General features: G+C 40.3%; 1 protein-coding gene across 1 annotated transcript; it reads right to left on the bottom strand.

Annotated features, from left to right (window-relative positions):
• Positions 1-899: 899 nt before the first annotated feature.
• On the bottom strand, positions 900-3272 carry elfn1a (extracellular leucine-rich repeat and fibronectin type III domain containing 1a). Its single transcript, XM_008280368.1, has one exon. The coding sequence runs from the start codon at positions 3270-3272 to the stop codon at positions 900-902; it is 2373 nt and encodes a 790-aa protein (XP_008278590.1).
• Between the last annotated feature and the right edge of the window lie 21930 nt (positions 3273-25202).

Genomic DNA, 25202 nt, shown 5'->3' with positions numbered 1-25202 from the left:
TACCAAAATAAGATTTAAAAAGAAAAAAAAGAATATGGACCTACTGCTGTATGCTCGTACGATTCCCAGACTGTGCAGAAATATTGTAAACATTTCAGCTTTTTTCTACTTTGGTACTAAATGATGGGTCATGAAACCGATGACGGAGACCTCCACGACAGCATGATCTACAGTATACTGCAATTTTGCCAGCATGAAGTCTTTCAGGATCCATCCGGTGAATGCTGCGCCGTGTGATTCAGGGGACTTAAAACTGAATCCATCTGAATCATGTAAAAAGCTTTACAAGTAAGAAAAGAAAATAAAACAGGCGGTGACGGTTAAAATGAGAAATGTTCTGACAGGTTTTAAAGTGGTTCTTTAGCAACAAGATCATCTAAATGAACAGCGGTCCGTTTCATTAAACCTGATTCATCCACTAATACTTTTCCATTTACACAGCAAACATTGCAAATATAGAAACCCATATCTGTACATAGTTTGGAATTAAATATATGCAGGGAACGAAGAAAAAAAAAAAAAAAAAAGTTCATTTTGAATGAAGGGTCCAGATAGTTCTTCAAAAAATATTGAGGTTTCAGTAGACATATCTTCATATAGTAGTTTCATATTACACAACAGCAAATCCACTGTCACAGGACTTGGCCATGCGATACCCAAAAACCTATTATCCATTGTAACATATATATTATTAATTTGCAATATATTTTTTCCCGATGAATGCTTTACATAATATGACAAATTGAAAGAATCTTTACCCCATTTTCCACAGTCAAAAGAGAATGTGATACGTGTGAAGAGTTGATTATACTATGGAAGTATCCATTGATTCGCTTGTCAGATGAGGTTCTTGTGTCATTTCTGCAACGTGTAGTCCATTTTAAAAACACCTAAATAGGTTATGATTTATGTTGGGCTGATACGCCTTTCCAGTAGTCTAAAATATCATGCAGGTCCTCATCCTTTGCAAACTGGACTTTCTTCCGCAGCGCGTGCCCTGCCGCCATGTACTCCTCATCTTTGTGTCGTTTCCGGTGGAGCTTGAACCGCTCCCAGATGCTGTGTGAGGGTTTGCAGTAGTATTCGGGGCTGGAGGAGTAGCTTAGATTGTGATACTGCGATGACATCTGGGAGTATGCTAAGTCTCTGGAGCGGGAGTGAGTGAGAGGCTCCAGCATGGAGGACTTGTGGCTGTCGGGTCCTTCAAGCTCCTCTATCTGAGCGTCGGGATACGAGTGCCGGTGGTCGCTGTACTGACGGATCTTCTCTGCCTCAGCCCTCAGGATGGCAGCGGCAGGTGTTACAGTGAGGATGGTCTCTCCTGTGGGGGAGGTTTTCTCTATGTACTTGGATTCGGAGCGATAAGGCCTGGGGCTTCGCATGGGCCCTCCTGTGGCAGTGCTGGGCCTCTTTGGCGAGACATCAGAGGACCGATGCCTCTGCAGAGAGTGATGGTAGCTGTCTTTGTACACCGGAGACAGAAGGCCAGATTTACTCTGTGGGTGTTCTGATATTAGAACGAGCTGGGGCTCCGCGGTGGACACCGCTCCCGATTTCACCCCTTGAAAAGAGGTGGATTCTGACTTTAGGGCATCTATGCAGTTGTTAATTATCTGATTTACTTTATCCACCTCTTTCGCAATGGTAGAAATCTCCGCCACCGACCCCTGGCTATTCCCAGCCATCCCCATATCGCACTCCCTGCGCTCATGGTGGTCCACGCTTCGCACCTCCATGTAATTTCCCTTCAACATTTTCGGAGTATCGCTTATCTCTTGAAATTTGTACTGCTCCATTTCACCTGCAGATGGTAAATATGGCATACGCGACATGCTCTCTCCGGCCAACAGCTGTTTCTGTGACATTCGAGAGATAGTCCCACCCTCCAGTTCTTGTCCATATTTCAGCTCCATTATATTTTTCTTTAGACTACCTGATTTTTTGTGCTTTTCATCTTGCTGACGCTTTCTCCGCAAGCAGTAGTAAACAACCCCGAGAAAAATGACCATGCTAAAGAGGCAGCCTAAAATAGTCATGATGTAGTGAGTAGCAGTTGCGTTGTTTACAACTTTATCCTTTCCATTCCAAGGGCCAGTAGTGACTGTCAGACAAGTGTGGTTGTGTCTAAGAGAGTTACGTATCGAAGCAACACAGTATGTGTAGTTAGTGTGAGGTTTAAGGTTTTTTAGTTCGATATCCTCCTTTTTATCTTTCAGGTTTTGAATATCTGTGAAAAAGCTGTTGTTGTAAAGAACCAGGATGTACATCTTCTCGTAGGGTTGAGGAATCTTAACTGTGATGGTGGCACCTGTGTTTGTCACTTGCTTCACTTCCATCAAAGGGGTTACTTGGACGTCATTTTCAGTTGTACTGATGGTAATGTCCTCCGGTTCTGTGCCAGAGGGACAATCTTCCAGCCCACACAGTGTTGAATCTGGTGGTAGTGTTGTAGACTCCATAGACACGGGGATAAACGGTGTCACATAGTCATCAGTACACACAGTGGTGAGCATGTGAAGCGCATTTCGATATGTCGGATTGTTCGGATTCTGACTCAGTAAACTATAACCGGACACGCCAGGTGGAGAGTCGCAAACCATCCGCTCATTTGTCCTGTTTGGGAAAACTGAGAGCCACTTCACAAAACCAAGAAGTTCACACGAGCAATTGAAGGGGTTGGTGTACAGCTCGCAAGTGGTGAGTTTAGTCAAACTGGTAAACGTAGACCCATCTAACTGCTGGATTCGGTTCATGGAGAGGTCAATGTTCTCGATGTTGGGGCACTCCCAAAAGGCATTAGGTGTCACAGTCTCAATCAGGTTTGCCTGGAGGTAGAGGTACTGCAGCTTTCCTAAACCCCTGAGGATCCCCTCCGTCAGGTTCCGCAACTTGTTGAAGCCCATTTGGAGGACTTGTAAGTTAAACTGAGCCGAAAAGGCCCCGTCCTCTATGTAGGAGATTTCATTCTTGGTCAGATTCAGGTAGGTCAAGTTGGCAAAGCGACTAAGGGCAGAATAGTGGATGCTTTTGATTTTGTTCTCATTCAGACGAAGGTCGACGATGGTGCTGTTGATATGCTGTGGAATGGCCTCATAAGGTGGTTGGTTTTGGCTACAAATTGCAAGCCATACAAAGCCCTTTTCACCCTCAATTAACCAGCAGTCTCCGCTGACTCTGCCAATATGAGTGAAATATACAATGGCTACAGACCAAAACAAGGCACTCATCACCATGCCTAAGCTGCAGGCCATTGGTGCTTCTCTGAGAGTCATGTGCAGGGCCAAAACAAAAAAAAGGAAAAGGAGGGTGATACTGCTGTGGTTTCAGTACAGCTCAGGTGATCCTGTCAGAGAAGCAGCTGGGTGTTCAACTGTTCTCAGAGCCAGAAACAATCCTTTTATTTGCCTCCTCTTCATTGATGGATGTATAATGGTGGATATTGTCCCCATGTACCAATTAGGAAAAAAATGTTGGATCTCCGCCTTTATTCTGAGTCTCTTTCACTTAGATTTGCCTGCAGTGAACTTGTGGGGATGCTTACAAGAGCTTTTACCACCTCAGCTCGGCTTGTGCTTTTTCTCTTAGAGGCAACCATCATTAAGTGGTCTCATCTTATTGTTTTTGCCGCTGTCCTCCTTTCTGCGTCTCTCTCGTGTGCATGGATGAATAACCTGTGATATAAAGACAAGAATACAAAGTAGATATTAGCTACACAAGATATGAAAAGTACTTACTCTGCATATTGAAATATTCTACTCAAAGCCAGAATTTGTGTTTACCAAAGCCCTCCTTGTTTATGCCCCACCAATTATTTTGTACACAATTTAGGAGGTGTTTGCCTACCCTGTGGCAGACTACTATTAAAGGAAACTGTCGGCCAATTACCACTTGACAGGTTGGGAAAAGCAGGGTCCCTGTTTTCACACCATTAACCTGAGGACTGTCAGATGCAACTGAGGGAGGCCGATGTTAAGAAGCTGCATTAAATCAATTATACAGCACCACATGAAGTGACAGTTTGGATCATGTATTTAGCATTTTCCTCCTGAAAACCTTCATGCATAAATTAAAAATCTTTTTGAGCGCTGAATTATACAAGAGAAGAGAGGAAAATCATGTATAAGGTGTGATTACCGTATCGCACTAAATTAGATTAAAATCTTTTGCAAAGGGGCGACAGGAAAGGGAGCAACAGCTCTCAGTCTGCAGGAGAAGCCACAGCAGAATGAAAAGTATGCTGAATGCTTTTTCCGTAAGAGTAACATCCGTACAAGCACTCTTCTGTTCTTTGTAATGCTCTCTTTTTACGGTTTGCACTGATTACACCAGGTAATCACTGTGGGGCTTGCAGTGGCATATTCATTCCAAAATGCTTACAGTATTTTCACATCTTACTGATAATTTCAAGCCATATTTATAGTAATTCTAAGTGGGATTTGCTTAAAAGGGACTACCGAGGCCACACGTTGCTGTTAGGTGAATGGTGGATCCTAAAATGTTGGATGACAGCAGTGTCAGTATAGAAGATCAACAAAGTCAGAAAACTGACTACATAATGTCACATACGTCGCAAATCTAACTTTATACCATATAGTAAAGATAAGATGAGGTAACATCTGCAAAAAGGATAGTACAAACAAGTAAGGAACCTCAGTAAAGATAGAAAATTAAACAATAAATATACATAAGTATTAATTCCTCCATATGTGGATATTGGAGAGATTCCTCTGAAAGTGGAAAATAACAATATCACACATACCTGTAATATTGTACACATTCTTTCATGAGTAGAAAATACTGATTTAAGAAGTATTGATATTGCACAGATTGTTCTGTAGCAGAAAAATGCTAATATTACACCGATTTTTGTATATGTAGGAAAATTGTCTTGCACAGAGTTTTTAAATGTGCAAAATATTAATGATATTCATAAATCACATACGAAAGTCGGAGCAGTAAAACCTCTGAGTGTGTTAAATGTGTTTTTATTGCTCATGTGTTGATCTTTTACTTCAGAAATGGGCTGTTTTGTCTTTGGAAAGTTACAAAGTGCTTCTGTAAAGTGTAGACATTCGTTCAGATTGAATTCAGAGCACAACCTTACTCCATTACATCACTAAATTACTCATTATTACAGCCTTCATTACAGCGTTAATTGCTAAAGGGTCAATGTACCTCTGTTGGCTAGGAAATAAAAAAAAAAACAAAGAAAAGAAAAAAACAAACCAAACAGAAAAGCCTCCTGGTGCACAGGTATGCACCAGTAGTTGAAAGACTGCAATCGCCAGTAATAATGTGTCATTTGAAGTAATTTGTTGGCTTGATTTTAACTTTCAGCAAGGCGATGTTTGTTTTAATTGAGAACTGAATTGTATCTTGTAGAAACGGACTTTTTCATAAGTGTTATGATTTTTCTCCAGAGACCTACAAGTTAGTAAATCAAACTGCTACCAGATAATACATTTTAATCAGTGATACCTCAGTTTTAATTAAGACAAATTAGACCATTTGTTGCTTTCAAATCCAATTAAATCCTTTTTTCTATTAGAATACAGCCAGTATAGCTAGTACCCCTCCCTGCTGCCTTATGATAGTTACACCAGGAGCAACAAGGTGTGTGTTAAAGGACATGACTCCACACAACAGGGATAATCTCACTGCTAGAGGAAAGTAGATGTGACAGTTTATGGCAGAGAGAATATACTTCAAATTGAACCCCCACCTGCCACCGTGGATCTAAGGACCATTCCTACTGTCATTTGACCTTTTGTGGGAGTTTATCACATTAGAGTCCCACTCCTATTGTGGTTTTGCTTATCACACACCGAGGGGAAGCGATTGTCTCAGAACTAAATCATAATCCCTCATTTGTCTTCTTTGTTTGTCCATTAATAGGATGGGTATCGACAGTACCTTAGGTGAGGGGAATAGCAGGAATGCTACTGAAGTCCTGCGTAGAAATGTTCTGTTTTGGGTGGATTTTCAACGCTACATTCCCCCTTGACAACCCCGTCTGCTGGAAATCGCATTTATGTGCTGCTAATTTGTTTTGCCACTTTTTGAGTGAAATTTCTGGCCAAATTATGTTCAGTGGTAATGTTTTTGGGTTTTTTTTCCAGTGAAGGAAATGCTGCAATTTTATGCAAGTCATAGGTAAGCAGTTGGAAGGGTTGGTGGGCGTCCAAAGCTTAGGACTGTAACATAGGATATTGAGTTTTGCATCCTGAGGATTGTGTGGTTACGCTTAAGCAGCAAAAACACTTTAGTTAAGGTGAGAGAAAGGCTGTGATTTGGATGAAATGTTAACAAACTGAGCACATCCTGCCTTGTGCCTTCACTGTTGAGCTTTTCAGTCTTTAACCAAGAGCATAATGTTTGGTCTGTGGCAGCTTTGGTATGGTTCAGGTTAAGGAAAGTCCTGGTTGTGGCAAGTACAGAAGAGCAACAACAAAGCAGTTCACACATTTTTATGTTCCCAACAACTCCTAATACACAAATGCCTACAGTACACAAATACTTGAATGCATGTTACATTCGAATAACCAACCAACTTTAACATAATAATAATAGCTAATAACAGAAAGGATCCGCTGCATGTTATCAGCAGCACGTTATCGGGCATTCCAGCTCTGAATCATCTCCAACAGTAAACAGGCACAGTATGCTGATAAAGTGACACTGGGACATTGGTACTGTAATCTGAGGCTTTGTATGTTTCACATAGATTGGAGTTGGCCTAGAGGGTGAGATTATATGTCAATCTAAAGCTTAAAGATTAGCCCATTTGTGCTTTATTTTCCATAAATTCACTGTAAATAGGGAAGCTGCTACGTCTTCATTGCCAATTCACTATTTTCCGCTTTCCCATTCGGATTCTCCCCAAATCTGTTAAATGAATGCATAGTACAGCAAGCTGTCTTGCTATGTGGCATATGCAAAACACTGAATAAACTCTGATAATATTTTGTTTCGTGGCAGTCAGCTTGAGGATTTCATCGGCTTCACAACTGAGCTCTAGTCACTGATGTTCAGATCTGTGCAACTGTGGCTTTCTGCAAGACTTGTCCATATACTCACTTTAAAGTGCACGTCCTGGAATTTTATTCAGAAGTGCAAAAAAAAGCTGCCACTTTAAAACACGAATGAAGGGCAATTTTAGAGCACAGAAACAGCTTTCAGTTCCAGTTCTCCTCGGTTGCAGCAGAGGTAAGAAATTATCTGCAATGAGGCTAAGATAATCAAGTAAAAGCACCGGTCAGCTATTCATGTACAGATAAAGAGCAGAAATAAAAGCTGTGTTGGAGGGCACAGCAACAGAATGCCAAAGGCTGCCATTACAAAACCACCTTCATGATGACAAAAGAGCAGTGGCAGAGGAGCATTGAAGAAAAGAACACTCTCAAAACCCCTGGGAGGAAAGAGGTTCCAAATCAAATGTTCCATGAAATGAATATGAAAAATACAGCTCTGCAGAATATCTGCCAAGGCAAGAGATCTCTTAAAGAAAAATGGTGTCTTGTTATTATTCCGCAATCTCTGACCTTTATCGCAAATACCGCACGGCAGAGGCTGAGTTCATCTGACCTGGACTCTACTTGCTCACAGCGTGACACTGGTGCAAAATCCTTTTAGTCGCTAAATGGAAGTTTAAGTTAAACCTGAGAAGTCGCTCCTCATTTAGAATGCATTGGCTGTGTTTTGTTTGTCCACAGTGACTCACTTTTGTAAGCCTCCGACTGATTCACTGTCTCACCACAGAAACCACTCCACAAATTAGAGTCAGGCTAGTTCCCCTCACACGGGTAAACACAAATACACAACTGTCCTTGCACTGATAGATAACGCTGCAACTTCTGGTTGACAAAGCACAGGCCCGTGCATTTAAATATTGTATAATATTTAACTCTTGTGTCCCAATGAATCCGCAGCATATGCCAACAAAAACAATGCCTGCAGTGTTAAGTTGTTAAGGGATAAACAAAGCAACCAGCTACATTAAAATTAATTTTCAGAGCTTTACTTTCATGCAAATCACACCATACTGTATATTCACATCTCCAAATGGGCCTAAGGCAGTCAGGAGTGTATGTTGCCTTGTGAGAGCTTAGGTCTATTTGCCACCACAGACCCACTTTCCATAATGGCAGCAATCTGTATGGTCCAGTGCTAGCCCTGAGTGCAGCAGGCCAGAACACCCAAGGCATCAGAGCTGAGTATATTCCCCTATCAGACACAGGCAGCCATTCCACAGTCTCTTTTCCATTTAGGCTTTATGCGCTGGGTAATGAAGGCTTTTCTTTTTCTTTTCCTCTTCTGTGGATAACCTATTGAAACCCTGCTCTTGAAGAACAATTCAAACACAGCTTTGTAAATTTCTGTTCCAGTTGCTCACAGCCCCATCATTGGCTCCCTTTTTATAGGGAAAGAAGAAAAAAAAAGGTTACAAAAGCGACAATAAATGTAGAGAAACAGAGGTCTGTCTTACACAGAATGATTTTTCGCATCGTGTGACGCAAGTAAATTTAAGGAAACAATCTGACTTATTAGAGTTGTCCGGCGGAATGTGACGCGACAGGTGGAATGCTGTGGAGTGGGGGGTTGAAGTAGCGATAGTGACAGCTTGGGTAGTACTTTAAGGGGAAATCTTTCAGCTGCACTGACTTCTCTGTGCCTGGCTGGACTCTTTAAACGTGAAGCAGGACAGTCTCTCACACACACAGCCTCAGGAGTGCTGCTCCACCACAAGAGCCAGAGCTTCAAGGCAAACTTTGACAGAAGCTTCCAGAGCGCCACATGGACCAAACAGATCTTGAAAAAACAGCGCCTCCCTCTCCTCAAACAGTTGATTGTATGCAAACCACAACGCTACACCTCACCACCCTCTCAGGCTATCTCCGCCTGTCAGTCCCCCCTTCTGTTTGTCAGTGTGTCTGTCCAAACAATTTCACCGCGCATACTAAATGAATCGCTTTCTGTTCAATCTCCAAGTGTCGACAAAAGCACGATATCAAAGGATCTGTTTTTACAGTTTGAGGCCCTGCTTTTTATTGTTTCTCCCTTTGCTTCCTATCTTGTGCTTTGTGACTGTGAAGGTGCCTCAATCTCCAAGGACCCTCCTCATCCATACCAATGACTGCCCTTTATTTGATGTCATTGAAAATGCATGCACTTCTTGCTGGGAATGAACAAAAGTAAAGACGGGAAACCAGAAGTGGAGAATCAATTGAGTTGAAATGGAACTACTTCTCTTGGGGAAGGAAAACATTGTGCTCAATGAGGTACTGAATTGCCTTAGTGAGATAGAGAACAAGGGCACATTTTTTGGAGGAGGGAGGTATATCAGAGATTATTAAACTCATGCATTAATTACTCAGGGAATATTGCCTGGAAAAAAGAATTGATGGTTCTGTCTACGTTGAATCGTGTTCAGTAAAAGCTGAGGACTTTTTGTGGCTTCAGCGATAAACTTGTTGGACTTTGCATGTATTTTTTAGTGGGCAGGAGCTCAGCAAATGGATTTTTACTTAACCCAACTTCTCATATAAGCAAGGGATATTGTGTGCCACCTCGATGCACTAGATTCATTTGCTTTCCTGACAAAGCCTTTTATTCCCACATGACAATTGGAGTTGCTTCCTCACACTGTAAAAGGCGGACGCCGGAGAAGCTTTCAGCGCAGGATTAATCTCATCGTGACCTCCTGAGGGTGAAATAAAGATAATATCATAAATTGTGTGTATGATAAGTGGTGATAAATTTAGTGAGAAGGCACTGTATTTGGACTTGGGTAATATAAGTGATGTGCCACTGATTAAATATAAGACTTGAAAGCGACAACTTCCTCAGAAATGCTTTATTCCCTACAGTAAAGTGAGAAGATTACACAAACTATTACAAAATGGCATATGCCTAAAAATGTATACTAACAATGTTATAGAATTGTTATTTGATTTATATCCATGAGAAAGGCTTGCATAAATGGTTTAAAGGTCCCCTGTAGTGTTTTGGACCTCTAGTAGCATTATAGAGTTTAACTCTGTGCATTAGCTTTTCTTTACTTACAAGAAAACTGCAACAGGAAGGTTTTACGTTTACCTCTTGGAAGTGCAGTTCTCTAGCTGTGGCTTTGTTCCTCAGGCTGCTGAACAAACAAATTTCTTTTCTTGGCTTTTTTTTTTCTGTAGATGTTAAAAAGCCCATATTTGCATCTTTGGAACCAATAGACAACCTTCAGTGTTGAAAAAACACATTTTTTCTCATAATCTACATTGCAGCATCACGTCATCTAACCCTTGGTCTGAATTGTTTCTGTGTCTGTAAGGGGCCCTTCTTGAAAGGCCTTATCTGCTCTGATTGGTCAGCTGATAAAAGCATGGTAACAGTTGCTTCCACCTCCAGGAGTTGCAGTTTCTCAAATAACCACTTGAGGCTGGATCCAAAAGCAAGTCAATCCCCATAGATCCCAAGTCAAAGTGCCAAACTTTACAGAAAAATGTCACAAATGTACAGCCGAGTATAGCAAATAGTTTTAATTACGATATCTACTTGGCCTTTGTATGACAACTCTGCAGAACTCACCCATTTAAATTGAATTAAGGCTTAACTGTATGCATATTTAAGGGCTTGGCCACCTTGAGTGACATTTGCATGATCCGCCTCGACTCCACGGACCCTCAACCTCTTTGCTCATTTTTGGAGATGCAAAGAGATGGGTATTGATGGTAGAGTCAGACACTGCCAAGACAGCAATGGCTTGAGAAACCACACTGAGCTCCAAAAGCGCCGTTCAGAAAATCTGTAGTTGACGTCACAAAGGGTTCATCCATCTTTTTATACAATCGATGATCGTAACCACAGATCTATAAGAGCAGGCAGAGAGATGAAGCCCTAACAGGAGTGTCTCTAGCGAGGACGCAATGGCGGACTGTAAGGAAGCAGTCATTCTTTCATTCTTATTGTTTTTTTGAGGGCACACCAAGGTAGCAGCTAGACATGCAAATGTTTTACATGGGGATGAAAATAAATATTGTCAGAACACCCTGGACTTCACACGATGCATTTATGAGGTAATATTTTCTGATGGAGGTAATAACTCACTTGAGGCTTTGCAAGTCTGCCGATGTTCTGCATGAACAAAAAGCAACACAACAACAAAAAGGGAAAACTCAAAAAGCATAATATGACCTTTTCAAGATGACAAAGTTTCGAAAATTGCATGTTAGGTTCAAGCAAGACTTTGCTAAGTTACTTACCAAACCAGTGTGCAAAATATGAAATAAAATGGTAACTGTCAGCATTTTAATTCATTTAATTTCACTGTAGCTCCTTGACATTTGGGTCAATTAACTGCATGGCTAGTGTAGAGTAATTTGTAATATTCCACTTATTTACAAATAATACGAAAAGGTATTAATCATGTCGCAAAATGGGTTGTAGCAACATACGCGGATGATGTTAAATATAGAAAACAAGTTCATATCATATGAAATTGTGACTTGTGAGACTCCTGTCTGGGAAAAATAAAGCTCAGGATTAAATGATAGAGAAAAAGAGATAAATTCTGTCTAATAACAGCAGAGAGCAGTTGAACGAACACAACTGACATCTCCTATCTCAACACAGGACTCATCATCCATTCACGGCCGACTTGTGCTCGAGGTCTGTAATATCACCGTAATTGTTCAAGTTGGAATAAAATAAAAGAATACAACCAAACATGAATATTTGTTGCTTTTCTCTGTAATCTAGCTCCCCAGGTTTATTCATGTTTTAAAGAGATTAATAAAGGACACACAATCTTACTGCTGCTAATTAGCACCAGTCTCTGTTAATTAGCTCCAAATTAGCATCAGGATAATAAGTATCGCTGAAGTCCTGGTTGATATCAATTACTGCTGATGATACATTAGCGCTAAATGTCAAATAACAGATCCTTTTTGGATAATTAGGGCCTCAAGTGCAAAGGTTGGGCTCATACAGATATGCACAGACACCCTGAAATGGAAACTGCCTCTTGGTGTATTCAAAAGTTACACTCAGCTCACTTACTACTTGGTATTCCACACAGGTGTCATACTTTGTAAAACTTTAAATGACTTACTGCCCTGCCATCTCTTGTAAATTCCCAATATCTCACTCTATTGTTCTTCAGTGTATCAAGAGTCCTTCAGCAGGCTCATGACCTAGTACGATTCAAGCTTAGACGAGAGCAAAAAAATCTCATTACAAACTAAAAGCTCTACTTTGGGTGACACCTCTTATAAAGATGATAAGCCATGGAGAATGGCACGGAATCGCACCGCACTGATGAAAACAGATGCAGGAGAATTAAAGCAGCCCAGCACAGTACTTGTTACCAGACAACAAGAAAGCGGCAAGTTCATCCCACTCAACTTTTCACTGCTCTTTTTTTAAACGTTTCTCCTATGATATCTGTGCACCAGACATTAAAAAGTCGCCATTCTATAATAAAACCGTAACAGTTCAGCTCGACAAGCATGCATACTGAACAGGGGGAAAAAGGAACTGGACTATAGAGAGCATTTATCAAAGGGACAGGAGCAAAGAAGGGTTTAATTTAATTCTGTATGTTTGAGAGTAAGATACAACTTGGAATAACACCTGAAGGTTTAAATGCAATTTTCCAGGCCATCAACTGACCATCAACTCGCCACGTTATTTTGCCCTCCAAGCCAAAGCATCTGCCAGCAATGTCTCTAGCTGCTGACTCATGACATATCGAACTGAAGTCGGAGCTCCTGCGGAGCCCTGAGCGTGGCAGAAAGTCACGGAAAATTCACAATCCGGGAGGATTTTACTGATCTGCCTGGTGTTAACTCCTTTATAGTTTTAATATCTGATGTTTTGGAGAACGATAAAGTTCACATATGCTGACAAAATCTGTGATAAGACAGCCATCCTTATCTTTGTCAATTACCTCGCCATGCTCAGCCGAGGTTTCCCCACCAATTAACCTTCAGAAAAAGACTGGAGCTAATTCAATTATAGTGGACGGCAGGACCGTGCTTCTGATTGACAGCTCAACCTGCCATCGTGTTCTGATTGACAAGCCGCGAACAAGAGCAGCCATTCCCTGTGCTGAATGTTTATATCTGTCTCACCCAATTGACTATCTGACACATTTAGGGAGAGGACATTATCACTTTGAGATTAGCTCCTTGAAGACAATGCGAGACGGGTCGGGTAATCTGCTTTGTGAAGTGTTGGTTTCGTTAACAGACAAGTTTAAAGTTTTATCTTCTTAGCCAGGTTTAGTTCAGCTGAACTGACTTTTAAGTAACATATGTCAAGTCGCTTATGAGACGCTCTAAGGCTTGTGTTCAAGAGGCCTGTTCAAAAGTCCCTCCATAGATGGGGCTTTTAAAAATCTGGTGATCGATGATAGCAAATAGGAGCATCAGTAGCAATGCATTCATCAAGCAGACATTGATATCTGCTATGTGAATGTATGTGTAAGTGTGTCATTGGTAGTCAGGGAGATCAGCTTCCTGATTCACGAGGAATAATGACTTCATATTCCTGCCTGAATTTACAGTACGCTCCCCCCGCCTTTTTTTTTTTTCCAGAGCCCAAAAGGCTATTACAGTCGGACAAGGTGACAGGAAATAAAATCAATCGATGCTAGCAAGGATGTTAGGAAAGTCTGACTTTTGCTGCAATTTGATCCATCTACAAGTGCAGGAATGAAAGGGAACAAATGGAAACAACCACCTTGTGTGATAGCTCTGCTGCGAAATAAAAGTGTCTCTGCCTTGAAAGGAAAGTTATTGTTTCTGACAGGGCAAATTCTCTCAGGCTCAATAAGGGGCAGAGGATGCAACGGAGAGCTTGTGCTTGACTATCAAAGGAGTGAAAGGTTTTTTTCTTTTCTTTTCTTTTCTTTTTTTTTTTTTGGGTTGTGCACCACAGAAAGCCAAATGTAGACTGGAAGGAGATCTTAACATGAGATGACAGGTGTGCTTCTGGGAGGACTTTTATCACAGTTAGTCTGGAGCGTGCAACAAATAAGTGCTGTAAATCCTAATGGACATTAGTGGAGTTAAATAGAAAAAAAAAATGCTCTCGAAACACTATTTTATTGATGTGCATTTGAACTTACTTTCGCACAGACTATTTGCTGTGCTGATTTTGCAATCCGGTTTCTTCCTGAAGGAAAAAATTATATAGAGCAGGCAGTGGTTGAAAAAAAATAAAAAGAGTTGTCACAGTCATAAAGCCATTTACGCCTCCTGTCTGGATGGTATTTTAATAGAATACATCATCCCCTATTTATAGAAGCAAACACTACTATGTGGTTATTTAGTAATGGTTTCCATCACCAACATGGGTAATGCAAATCTTCCATGTTAAAAAAATAAATAAAAAATCTCTCACAGATGCTCCTCATCTTCATTGCCTCGTGTACACTTCTTGTAAAATACTTTGTACAAGGGTGTACAGTCAATAAATGTCATCTGTGTCATAACCTACTAAGGAGATGAGGCGGAAGCAATTATCATTGTACAACAAAGTCGAAAGGTCATACGACACGATATATTACATATTGGACAGGTGCTATATGTGATGTGATTAATCGTTTCACCAATGGAAGCATCTCACTTCTTACCATGTTGAAACAAGCACTTTGAGTCAGGCTACAGAAATCTCATCATCATGATGACACACGGTTGAATAAAAACAGGCACCAGGTTCAAGTTGTGCAAGACATTTACTAAAGCAAAGCCAAACGTCTGGATGACACTGATTGATTTCAGTAAACAGGCTCATCACTGCTGGGTCTCCATCAGAGCTGAAGAGGATAAAAGCATCAAGCAAACATATATATATATAGTAAAGCCCAGATAGATGCATATTTGTAAGTGATTAGACGGACAGAAATATAATACGGATAATAGATACAAAGCATGAAAGCGCCTCATTGAAACAAGGCAGGAAAAATAAGAGCGCATACATGTCCCTGAGTTGAGTTACATCATATCGAGCACAAAAGGTGCATGTTCTGCAGCAAGCATACATCACGAATTTGAAGAGGCCTGACAGATTCAGCTCATTAAGGCCAAAGGGTTCAACTGTGTTCAGAGCATGAATTCAATACATCTCTGGACAAAGCAAATCCATCAGTCCGCTCCAGTGTCTTCTCTCTGAGATTCGCCGTCCGTGATCTGACAATGCAGCCGCGTACTGCAGCACATTTTTACTTTCTCACAAGGTTGTTTAATTGAAAGTTACTCTTCCTCTGCTCAAATGGTCATAAAATTCAAGATTAGTGGAGTTGATTTTAAACTTAATGTGTGATATGATGGGTGAATATTGACTTAAACATTTCCTCGACATTATGTGAAGTTAACATATTAAAACTTTTTATTGAATCATTTTTTAAAGCCTCATCATGCATTCACCCAAACTAATTACAGCCATCCACAATATGCTATATCTACATTTCCGAAATGTACATTTTGAAAGATTTTAAATATATTTAATGTATTGTTTTATGTATCTGATGTAATATTGTCTCTATGACACTCATAATGCACTTTAAATTAAAGATTCAACTTCATTGCACAGAGCACAATGCAGTCTTTGCATATCCCAGCTTGTTTAGCCATACTGGAGTAAAAAGGGTTTAGGGCAGTGGCAGCTTTGTGATGTGATATGAACTGTTCATCATTTTAAAATGGTTAATGGTGTACACTGTATATGGGTGTGGCATTTAAAAAAAAAAAAAAATTGACCTCATAAAAAACTGAAACATTGCATATAAATAAACTATGTTTCACAATAGTCACTCCATGTAATCTTATTCTGTATCTAATCTAAACTGACCTGCGTTTTTTTTTTTTAAAAAGTGTTTGATTTCAGCAGCTAAAGCATCACTTTTGTCTGTGCTCATTTTAGACTTTGTAAACATGATGTAACTCCTCATGTGGTCTGATTCTTTATTCATGAAGCGCACACAAACCACGTCTTCAAGTATTACAGTCAACCACTACAGCTGTTTATTTAATCACTTTATTCCCTCTCACTTATTTAAGGTGAATCAATAAGTAAATACAGCTGCTGTACAGTAAATCAGGATGCACATGATTCCCGACATGGCAACAGCGGGAGAGAGAGAAGCTGATGTGTTCGGTGCAACTTTGTGGACTCTTTTTTTTTTTACTCATATCAGCAGTGCACCTTTTTTCATATATGAATTACTGCTTCAGCCAGGTGTTTCAAAACACACCGGACTGAGTGATTCTTTGTTAAATCCAATCCTGACATATTACCGCACAAGTTGGAAAGTCAGACATTGATACCAATCTATAATCCTTTTGAGATGCAATTTTCAGCCTTAGTCCTATCTTCCTCCGGAGGGGATAAGGGAGTAGAGAAGCACAATAATGATGAAAAACGCATCAATCCTCAAATGGTGAGGTCACTTCCTGTTAAGTACAAATAACTAAACGCAGCAGGGTGCGATGGAAATTACAGATAATCTTTTTTTTTTTTCCGCTCTCTCTGAAAAGCGATGGCAAAAAAAAGAGGGTGAAATAACAGAAGATGCGAGTCAGGGAGATTAAAAGCTAATAAAATGCTACGAGAAAAATGGTTTATCAAATGATGCTGTGACAAAGTGATGCTGTGACAGTTTTTATATTTGAGTAGCCTGCTGTCTCATCTCCTGTTATCTTGTCATCTTTCAGACCAAAGGAAACTTCTTAAGAAAATCACTACACAGGATTAAAAGCATAGTGAGAAGCATATATACCTGTCTTTATATGAATTTTAGCTGTAAACAGTGAGTCATGTGACATTTACAGATGATAGGCGCATGTAATCATATGCTAATGTTTCTAAAGACTCATTTACCATGTTGTTTTTTTTCCCCTGCTGTATTTATAATCTTCATGAAACGCATCACTTATTTAATGCTTCATATCAAAGCACTGTGACTTATGTTTTACCCAAGAAATTCGACGGAAATGTAAGTGAAAAAAACCTGACGTAAATCAAGGGCAGCTTTAAAAAGCAGATGGTCAAAGATCCTTCTTTAAAGGTGAGTGGCCTTGACTTTTAAATCCTCTGTAGGCGATAAACCAAAGCCTCACTTATCTCCTCTGTTTTTACTCGGGAACACACCTGAATCTGTGTTTTTAAACAGTAGGTGTGTTAAACGTGCGACGTCTTTGTGCTTCGCTTCAGTTTTAAATTCATCCGCGGACGAGTCGGCTTTTGTGTTCCGTTGCCTCACCAGAATGAATGGCATGTAATAAGAGGGAAGAATTGAGGTGTCATGATTTCAGAAAAGTTCCCTGTCATGCAGAGAAAGGTGCCACAGTGTTTTATCAGTGATGTGGAAAAAATGAAAATAGATATATATATATAATAAAAAAAGAAAATCATTAGGGAGTTTGTAATGAATGGCTGACAGCTGTCTGTCAAAGCTGCGCTGCCGTGTTTTAACTTCTATTCATTTTCTCCATGATTGCCTTTCTCGCCACCAAGTCGCTGCCTGGTTTAATGTGCACGTCTTTATTAGCAAAATATAGGATCTGATTAAAGGAATGGAGATGACATTATAAGAGCAGGCTGTGCGCTGACTTGCTTTATAGACTAATTCTGGCTTTTGTATTCAGCACGTTATGGGATGTTGCACTTGTTGGGATTTACAGTACTGAAGTTTTTGACGGATTAGTGCTTAAGAGGGTGTTAAATGACACAAAACACAACTAACATAATTCTATAGGACAACGTATTGTACATTTTTGTCAAACATAAGGGTCCAAAACGGCTGCAGGGTGGCGCAGTTGGTAGCACTGTTGCCACGCAGCAAGAAGGTTGCCGGTTCGCGTCCCGGTGGAGTTTGCATGTTCTCCCCGTGCAGCGTGGGTTCTCTCCGGGTTCTCTGGCTTCCTCCCACACAGTCCAAAAACATGTTGAGGTTAATTGGTGATTCTAAATTGTCCGTAGGTGTGAATGTGAGTGTGCTTGGTTGTCTGTCTCTAAGTGTGGCCCTGTGATAGACTGGTGACCTGTCCAGGGTGTCCCCTGCCTTCGCCCTAAGTCGGCTGACCCTCGTGAGGATTAGGCGGTGTATAGATAATGGATGGATGGATAAGGGTCCAAAACTCTGAGACCACTGGTGAAGATACTCCTTTTTGGCATTCAATTTGAATTTCTTTACAAATGATAACAGTACCTTAGCTGTTGAAGTGATATCTCTTTTGCTTTTATTGACAACATCACTTTGACTGCATCAACACCTAACATTTGTGCAAAACCTGATCGCCCATGTTGTCCCAGCGTGATCTGACAATGCTCCAAAGAACTTTGTGAGAAGTCACGAATGTTTCTCAGTGTTCAGTTTAGGCAACTGGGAAGTCATGACGCACTCATTGGTCTTCTGTGGTTTTTAAGGAGTTCTTGCAAAGCTTTGAGGCGTGTTTGGACTCATTATCCTGCTGCAGTATGAATCCTTCTCTACAGAGATGCAAACCAGAGGGTGGCAGCGTGTCTCTGAAGAGTCGAGCGCTACTTTTTCTTGATCCATGTGGAATCAGTTTGGTGCAGGTGTCTAACTCCAGAGCCTTGAGTATTCCTGTCGTGGGTTTGATACACTGCAGAGTTATCGTTTCTTTTTTGTTTGTCACCCTTGTGTATGAGTCTCAGTCTTGGATTCATCTGTAACTAGTACTCTATTCCTGCCATATACTAGAAATACTCGTTTTTTTTAACCAACCCAAAGTCGTTTGGCTTGTTCTCCTCTTGAGAGGTGCTTAGATTCCAATTCTCATCCTGTAAGACCACCACTAGACAGCCTTCTTTTGACAGGACTTTAGCTGATTGGAGTGTTCTATATTTAGCAAATTGCGGATCTGTGATAACACTCAAAAGCTTGATCTTCTGATGGTGCATTCACTTTTAGTGGTCATGCCTTGGACCCAACTGAACCGGTTTTCACAAGGCAATTTAGGACGCCATTTACTGCCCCCCTAAATGAGACTGATTTTAGATGTGGTCCCAGACTTTTAGACCCTACAACGGGAGGATTAAACATTTAATGACAAGGAAAGTGAATGAAGCAGACATAAAAACTACATTTTTTCCCCCCTTTTTTTCTAGAGTTTAATAGCTTTGTTCCACAAATAACACCAATACATTAACACTGGCTGACACACAGAGCCTAAAGCATGAACAGGGTATTTGCTGAAGGATGTTAGAGTCTGATGTTATGGTCCAATTTGGATCCTCTCATCCTTTTACATAGCAAAGCCTTTCATTTGGCTAATCTATAAATGCTGGCTGTATTTCTGATAGATGAGGCTCTTCTCGACAAATTAATGTACTGAGGTAGCATCAATTGAATAAAGTGATCGCTAAAAATTACAGTATATTAGGGCTGATGACAGCCTGGGCAAGGCAAGCGGATGGAGTTAAATTCTGGGAAATGTACCAATACAAAACTGCAACGGTACCACTGAGGAGGCAGCACTGTTGGATTTTATTTTATTCTGATTTAGCGCTGTCGTTCCCAGTAATAATGGAATCACATGAATCATTCATCAAGAAGTGTAAACCAGCCATTTAGTCTTTAAATATGGATGGTGCTGTCATGGAGAATGTGGTATGTTGCATCAATCTTGCCTAAAAGACCATAATGGTTCCAAAAAGACAGGTTGGTTTTATATGGTCTCCATGTGTTACCAGCTTGACGTGCTAGTAAATAAGTCATCAATGACAACTACATAAACCAAAGCTTTATTTACAACCAGTTGCGTTTCCATCCTGTAGGCATTGATCACATTATAGTGTATACTGTACCGGGCACCAACAAACACAGCTGCAGCCAACATGCACAAGGCAGCCAACGTGAGGTTTAACAGGCCAAAGTGATATCGATGCACCGAGCAAATGATGAGGAAGGGTTAAATTGCTTTGATGAGGAGGGATCCCAATAATTGCCAACCATACGGATGTTTTATAATCACTTTATGTGACCAATTTAAGGCTCCCTCGGGATCCATGTCTCTCACAGGCTAATCCATGATGCTCTTTACGGTAATCCATTCAAATAACTCTTCTCTAGTGCCATCAATTAGGAATCCAGGTTGATGGAGGAGCTGACACCAAACAGCTTGATAGGGCTAAAGCTGTCGTGACCGGGTCGAGAGAATGGTCATTACAGTGATCAACGACTTGATGATGTTTTGAATCCTGTGTCAACTTTCAGTCTGATTTTGTAAGTAAAACAAAACAAACAAAAAAACCCCAAAATCAAATGAATTATAATAAACAATGAAAACAGCATTTGCTCTTGCTGCAACACAAAATCCCATAAGGAAGTGTTTACAATGCATTTACAATGAAATAATGCCTGTCAAAGTAGATTTTCATGTTTCTTCTTGTTGAGCACGCTGCACATCTTGTACAAATCAGTGAAGTAAGAAGCACATGCCTCTCCAGAGAAACTAAGAAATATGGGTCCCCCTAAAAGAATATTGCTCTGGACACTTTTTAAAAATAAAATAATTAAACTGGGAGTTTTGTGGTCCCTCTCCAGCTCCGGACCCACAGATCTGTCACTTAAACCTCAAAAGCACCACGTCTTCAGTTTTATTGACTGTGGCTAACACCTTAGCAGCACTGCTCTTTCATGGGCTGCCAAACTTGTTTTAGGACTGCAATAAATAGTATGTATTGTGTATATTGGCTTGTTGTGCTGCTTTCATAATGTGGTTTCATATTTATACCCTTAGAATTGGTAAAAACAGAAATATATCCGGACAAATTAACATGAGGAAAAAAAAAAAAAGAATCCCTTTAGCTGTGTTTGAAAGGCAGCTGGGATTAAATCAAAGTCATTCAGTTGATTCAGCACTCAGACACATTGATGTGTCCAATGGGGACTGGATGTCTGAAGTGTGTCCAAACATGCTTTTGCTTATATGATTGACAAGGATATATATACAAAGGACAAATATGCAAAGACTCACTGTCTTTCAACTTTTTTGAGAAAAAAAAAAGAACAAAACCACTGAAAATTATGTAAACATAAACCAAATACACAATCGCTTCTTAAGAAAAACATCAAAATTCAGCAGAGAGGGTTTTTTTTGGTCGCTGAAGTATCAGATTCGAGATCCATTCAAGTGTTTACTGGCAGATCAGCTCAAACACTGAATGTCTTGTTATCAGGAGATGTAACTGATGATGCATAAGCCAGACAGTGAATGGAGAACACCTGTAAACACCACAAATCATGTATGTGTTGTTCATGGCGATGTAGTTTCTATAGCGTCAGTGTTAATTTAGGGACCCCTTCATTTTGAGACTTTCTATTTTTTGTAGTTTGATTTTTAAACAGCAAGATAATTATTAGAAATACTGGTCAAAATGTCTCTAGGACATCTAGATGTATATTAAAGTCACTCAAGCCTAGATAAAAGTCAGTGCTAATATCTTGCTAACATGCTAACTGTGATAAACTGTCACTGGACATTTTTATCTGCTATGAATTGTGTATAAATACCTCGTAGGACTGAATTTTTAAAAAACTACTTTTTACCCTTATGCTTTTACATCAAAGCAGAGCTCTTTTATACTTGTTACGGCAACTTTAATGCCACTTGTCACCTATCTTCCACTTAAATCTAAAGTGTTTTGCAGCATCCCCGTTCAGTCGCAATTACTGTAAGTAAAGGGCAAGAGGGAAGCGTCAAATTTAGACAAACTTGGTGGCTCCTGTTGAACCGCGTGCCTTAACGAAGCCACGGAGCGCTCACCTCCCGCTCTGCGTAACGTGACTGACTAGTTGAGTAATTAATGAGTCAGTTAAGTTGAAAGGCTGCGCAGGTTATGGAAATATACCGCAAGAAAGTGAGTCGAGGATGATTCACGAGGCCACATTCCTTTATGCGAAGTGCCACTTAATTAGCGCTAATTGTTGAACGCGCGCACACTCCTCCTGTCACTGTACCCACACTGGCCAATGAAAGGACTCACTTGTTCATCCACAAAAAAAAATAAAAAATGAAAAGAGAAGCAGACAGAACAAAGTGATTGAGGGAAAAAACAAAAAAACAAAACGACATTTACGTCACCAATAGGGCATTTAAAGGAATTATGCGTTAGGTGGAGAGCAAAGTGGTTTATACCTTTAGAAAAGTTTGCATCTTAGTTCACATTTGTGCTGTGATTGATTACTAAAGAGGTTTCTCCTCATCATGGAAATGGCAAAGCGCATTAGAAGTTTCGATTTAATATAACATAAGCACGCTTTTCAAAAGAATCTCAATAGAAAAAAAAAAAAAAAGGACGGAAAAGGCCACAGTGGAGGAGTAACCATTAGACCATGTCAGATAAAACAGCTTTAATCAATGGTGTGATATAATACTCCTGTTCATATCTCCATATCAAGTCTTAGTGATTTATATTACAGAGCAGAACTTTGCCAAAGGGGTAATTATAAACTCCTGAATTGAATTTAAATTAAAAATAATTTTCATACCTGGTATTGTTTTCCTCTTTATTTGGCTTATTAAAGTGCTGTTTAAAGTTTTCCTTAAGTATTTACTTTGTACTCTTATAATTGAGGCAGTAAAATATTCCAGTGCAGCCAAATTGTGTAGATTAGTAAGTAAATAATTTCAGGGGAGGGAAACATTAATTAGAGCATTATTTTTAATCATGCAAGATAATTGTTTTAAAGAATAAAACTAAGTTGTCATTTCATTATGGGGTTGAAAAAAATAATTATACTCCAGCATTAGAAGCCTTTAAGTTGCCTGCTGAATCCAGTAGCTAAACCCAGAAGTTTCTGTTGCTAATGCGAAGGAAAAACAACAAATAAAAATAGACACGGGAAGCCCAGAACACATGGGATATTCATGTTGTCCACTCTCAGGATGACACGTCCTCTGGGTGACTTATCTTTGGCTCTGTACTGTTCTTGTCATGTGTATTGACCAGTGGATTAGCTATGGATTCCCTGTGATCCTCTTAGGGGGCGTTTGCTCATGCAGAGCTTCAGTTGACTCAAGCTACGCGAGCAACTGAACCAAACACCTGCACTTACCTCTGTAATCTAGGCTGAAATCGCCAGTGTGAGAAAGCATCCCTGGTGTCCTCCAGCAGTGCGGATGTTCGCCCGTTTCTCTTGCTGAACTCTGAGGAAGACGAGAAATGACAGAGAAGCATGTAAATTTTTCAGAGGCTTGTTTTCAAGCACCTTAGTAAGTGCTTCACCTTTCTTTGTAACATCCAGGTATTTAAGTCAACATCCATGGAGACCAGTCTGAATAATAAAAAAAAAGCTGCTTGTTCAAAGGATAACCTTATTTTGGCATCGCTGTCTCCTAAATGAATTCAGCAGCATGGATGTTGTTTTTTTTTCCCCCTCCCTTCTCTTTTCTTCAAGAATCGGAACCACCTCATTAACCTTATCTTACAAGCACAAGCTAATGAAATCCTCTGTTTCAGTTTCCGGTCTTGCCAAAGTTAGTTTTACTAATTAATCAAACATCACCCCACGCTCCCTTGCTCGGGGAGGGGCTGCTCGTGCACATCTTCATGCATTTTTATCGGAGGTTAAAAGACAGAGAAGCTTTGTATTAAAGCGAGATGGATGTTTTGTATTCGCTACAATGAGCGAAATAGAAATGAAACATGATTTGGTCGTCTTTTGTCCGTGCTTCATCCGTGTTGCTGGCATTCTGTTTACAGAGTCTCTGCTGAATGCAGCGGTGCAAGGCTGCAATTTTCCCACCTACATACATATTAATGTCTGCATAAGACGAGCTCCGGATTACTGTACACTCAGTATTCATATTACTGCACTTGCTCTAATGAAACAATTCTGTGTTCTCATCCCTTGTGATTCAGAGTGTATGACATGTTGTATCAGATGAAAAGCACAGGCAAAATCCAATCTCCAACAATCACTAATGGAAATCTGCAAAATGGCTGGATTTTCAGTAAATGAGAGGACAATAGATAGTGTGATTCAATTAGCTGCTAAGGCTGCTATTTGCATTCCAGTGAAAGGGGTGATAGTTAAAGTGGCCCAAGGCAGCTGCCTTTCAGCAAAGGCCCATGACAACACAAAAAGCAGCGGAACCAAGAGAAAAGGGGACTTTGGGAGTCTTCAGCCGTATTCTTTTAATTACTCATCATAATGACTCCATTTAGCTGTTCAATGACCCATTTTACGGCATTGAACAGGCATGGGAAGCTCTCTGTCCTTGGCAGGGTCAGTTCTGCAGCTGCCCCTGCTGCCATGTTTCAACCAAGAGGGAACATTTTTTTTTCCCCACACTGGGTTCTATCAGGCAGGTCGCTCGCAAATTCCCCCTGAAAACACATTCGCACGTGTACCCTGGCTTCATCATCACAAATTAGGTATGGATTGAATGTCACTCCATGCGGGAATTCAGTTCAAAGAGGTGCTCATTATATGGAAGAAAAATAATTATTCTTCATGAATGTTGCTGCGCGTCAGATTAAGACAGGCTGGCCATGTTGGCACCGGCCTCGGAGCTGGCGCAGATAGGCTTCTGTGTATGCAAATAACTTCAGTCCTGCATGATGTAACGTAAACAATCTGACCCACATGTACAGCTCCGATGTTATGCAATGATTCCCTATCTACAGTAGTAACAATATATTTTTTTTTATGGTGTAACTCCCCGAAGTCCGAGTTGACAGGTTAATTTGGTCTAGCACATAAAGCAACTCTGTCATCTAGAAATATGTGTATGTGCTACTAAATAGTTTTCTCAATTACGTTGTGGTGGCAAATGTAATTGCTGGCTCCCTGATGTTCACAGGCAATATGGATTTGAATGCATGTAGCGCTGCATTTCTCTTAGGAAGTCTTAGGGAGGATGTCGGGGTGGATGGTGGGTGAGCAAAGAGCAGCATAACAAAAGCAGTTACAGGTAGGGATTTGGGATAAAGCCCTCTTAGGTCATTGATGTAACCCATAAAAACCTAATGTCTGTATTTCAAAGTTACATATTTAGAAGTGTTTTTTTTTGTTTTCGTTTTTTCTATGGCAATCACCCGTGTTGCATCCTCTAGAATGCACAGAACTATTATTTCAAAGTGGAATTGCTCAGTCATGGTGTTGATTGCTTATTTTGCTAATGATAGGTTTTCTAGCATATACAAAACACCATATGGATGTTCAACAACAACTTGAT

This window comes from Stegastes partitus, unplaced genomic scaffold, assembly GCF_000690725.1.
Source record: "Stegastes partitus isolate 25-593 unplaced genomic scaffold, Stegastes_partitus-1.0.2 Scaffold191, whole genome shotgun sequence".
Lineage (NCBI taxonomy): Eukaryota > Metazoa > Chordata > Actinopteri > Pomacentridae > Stegastes > Stegastes partitus.
The sequence above is the reverse complement of the archived record's forward strand: the minus strand, read 5'-3'. Positions and strand labels throughout refer to the sequence as shown.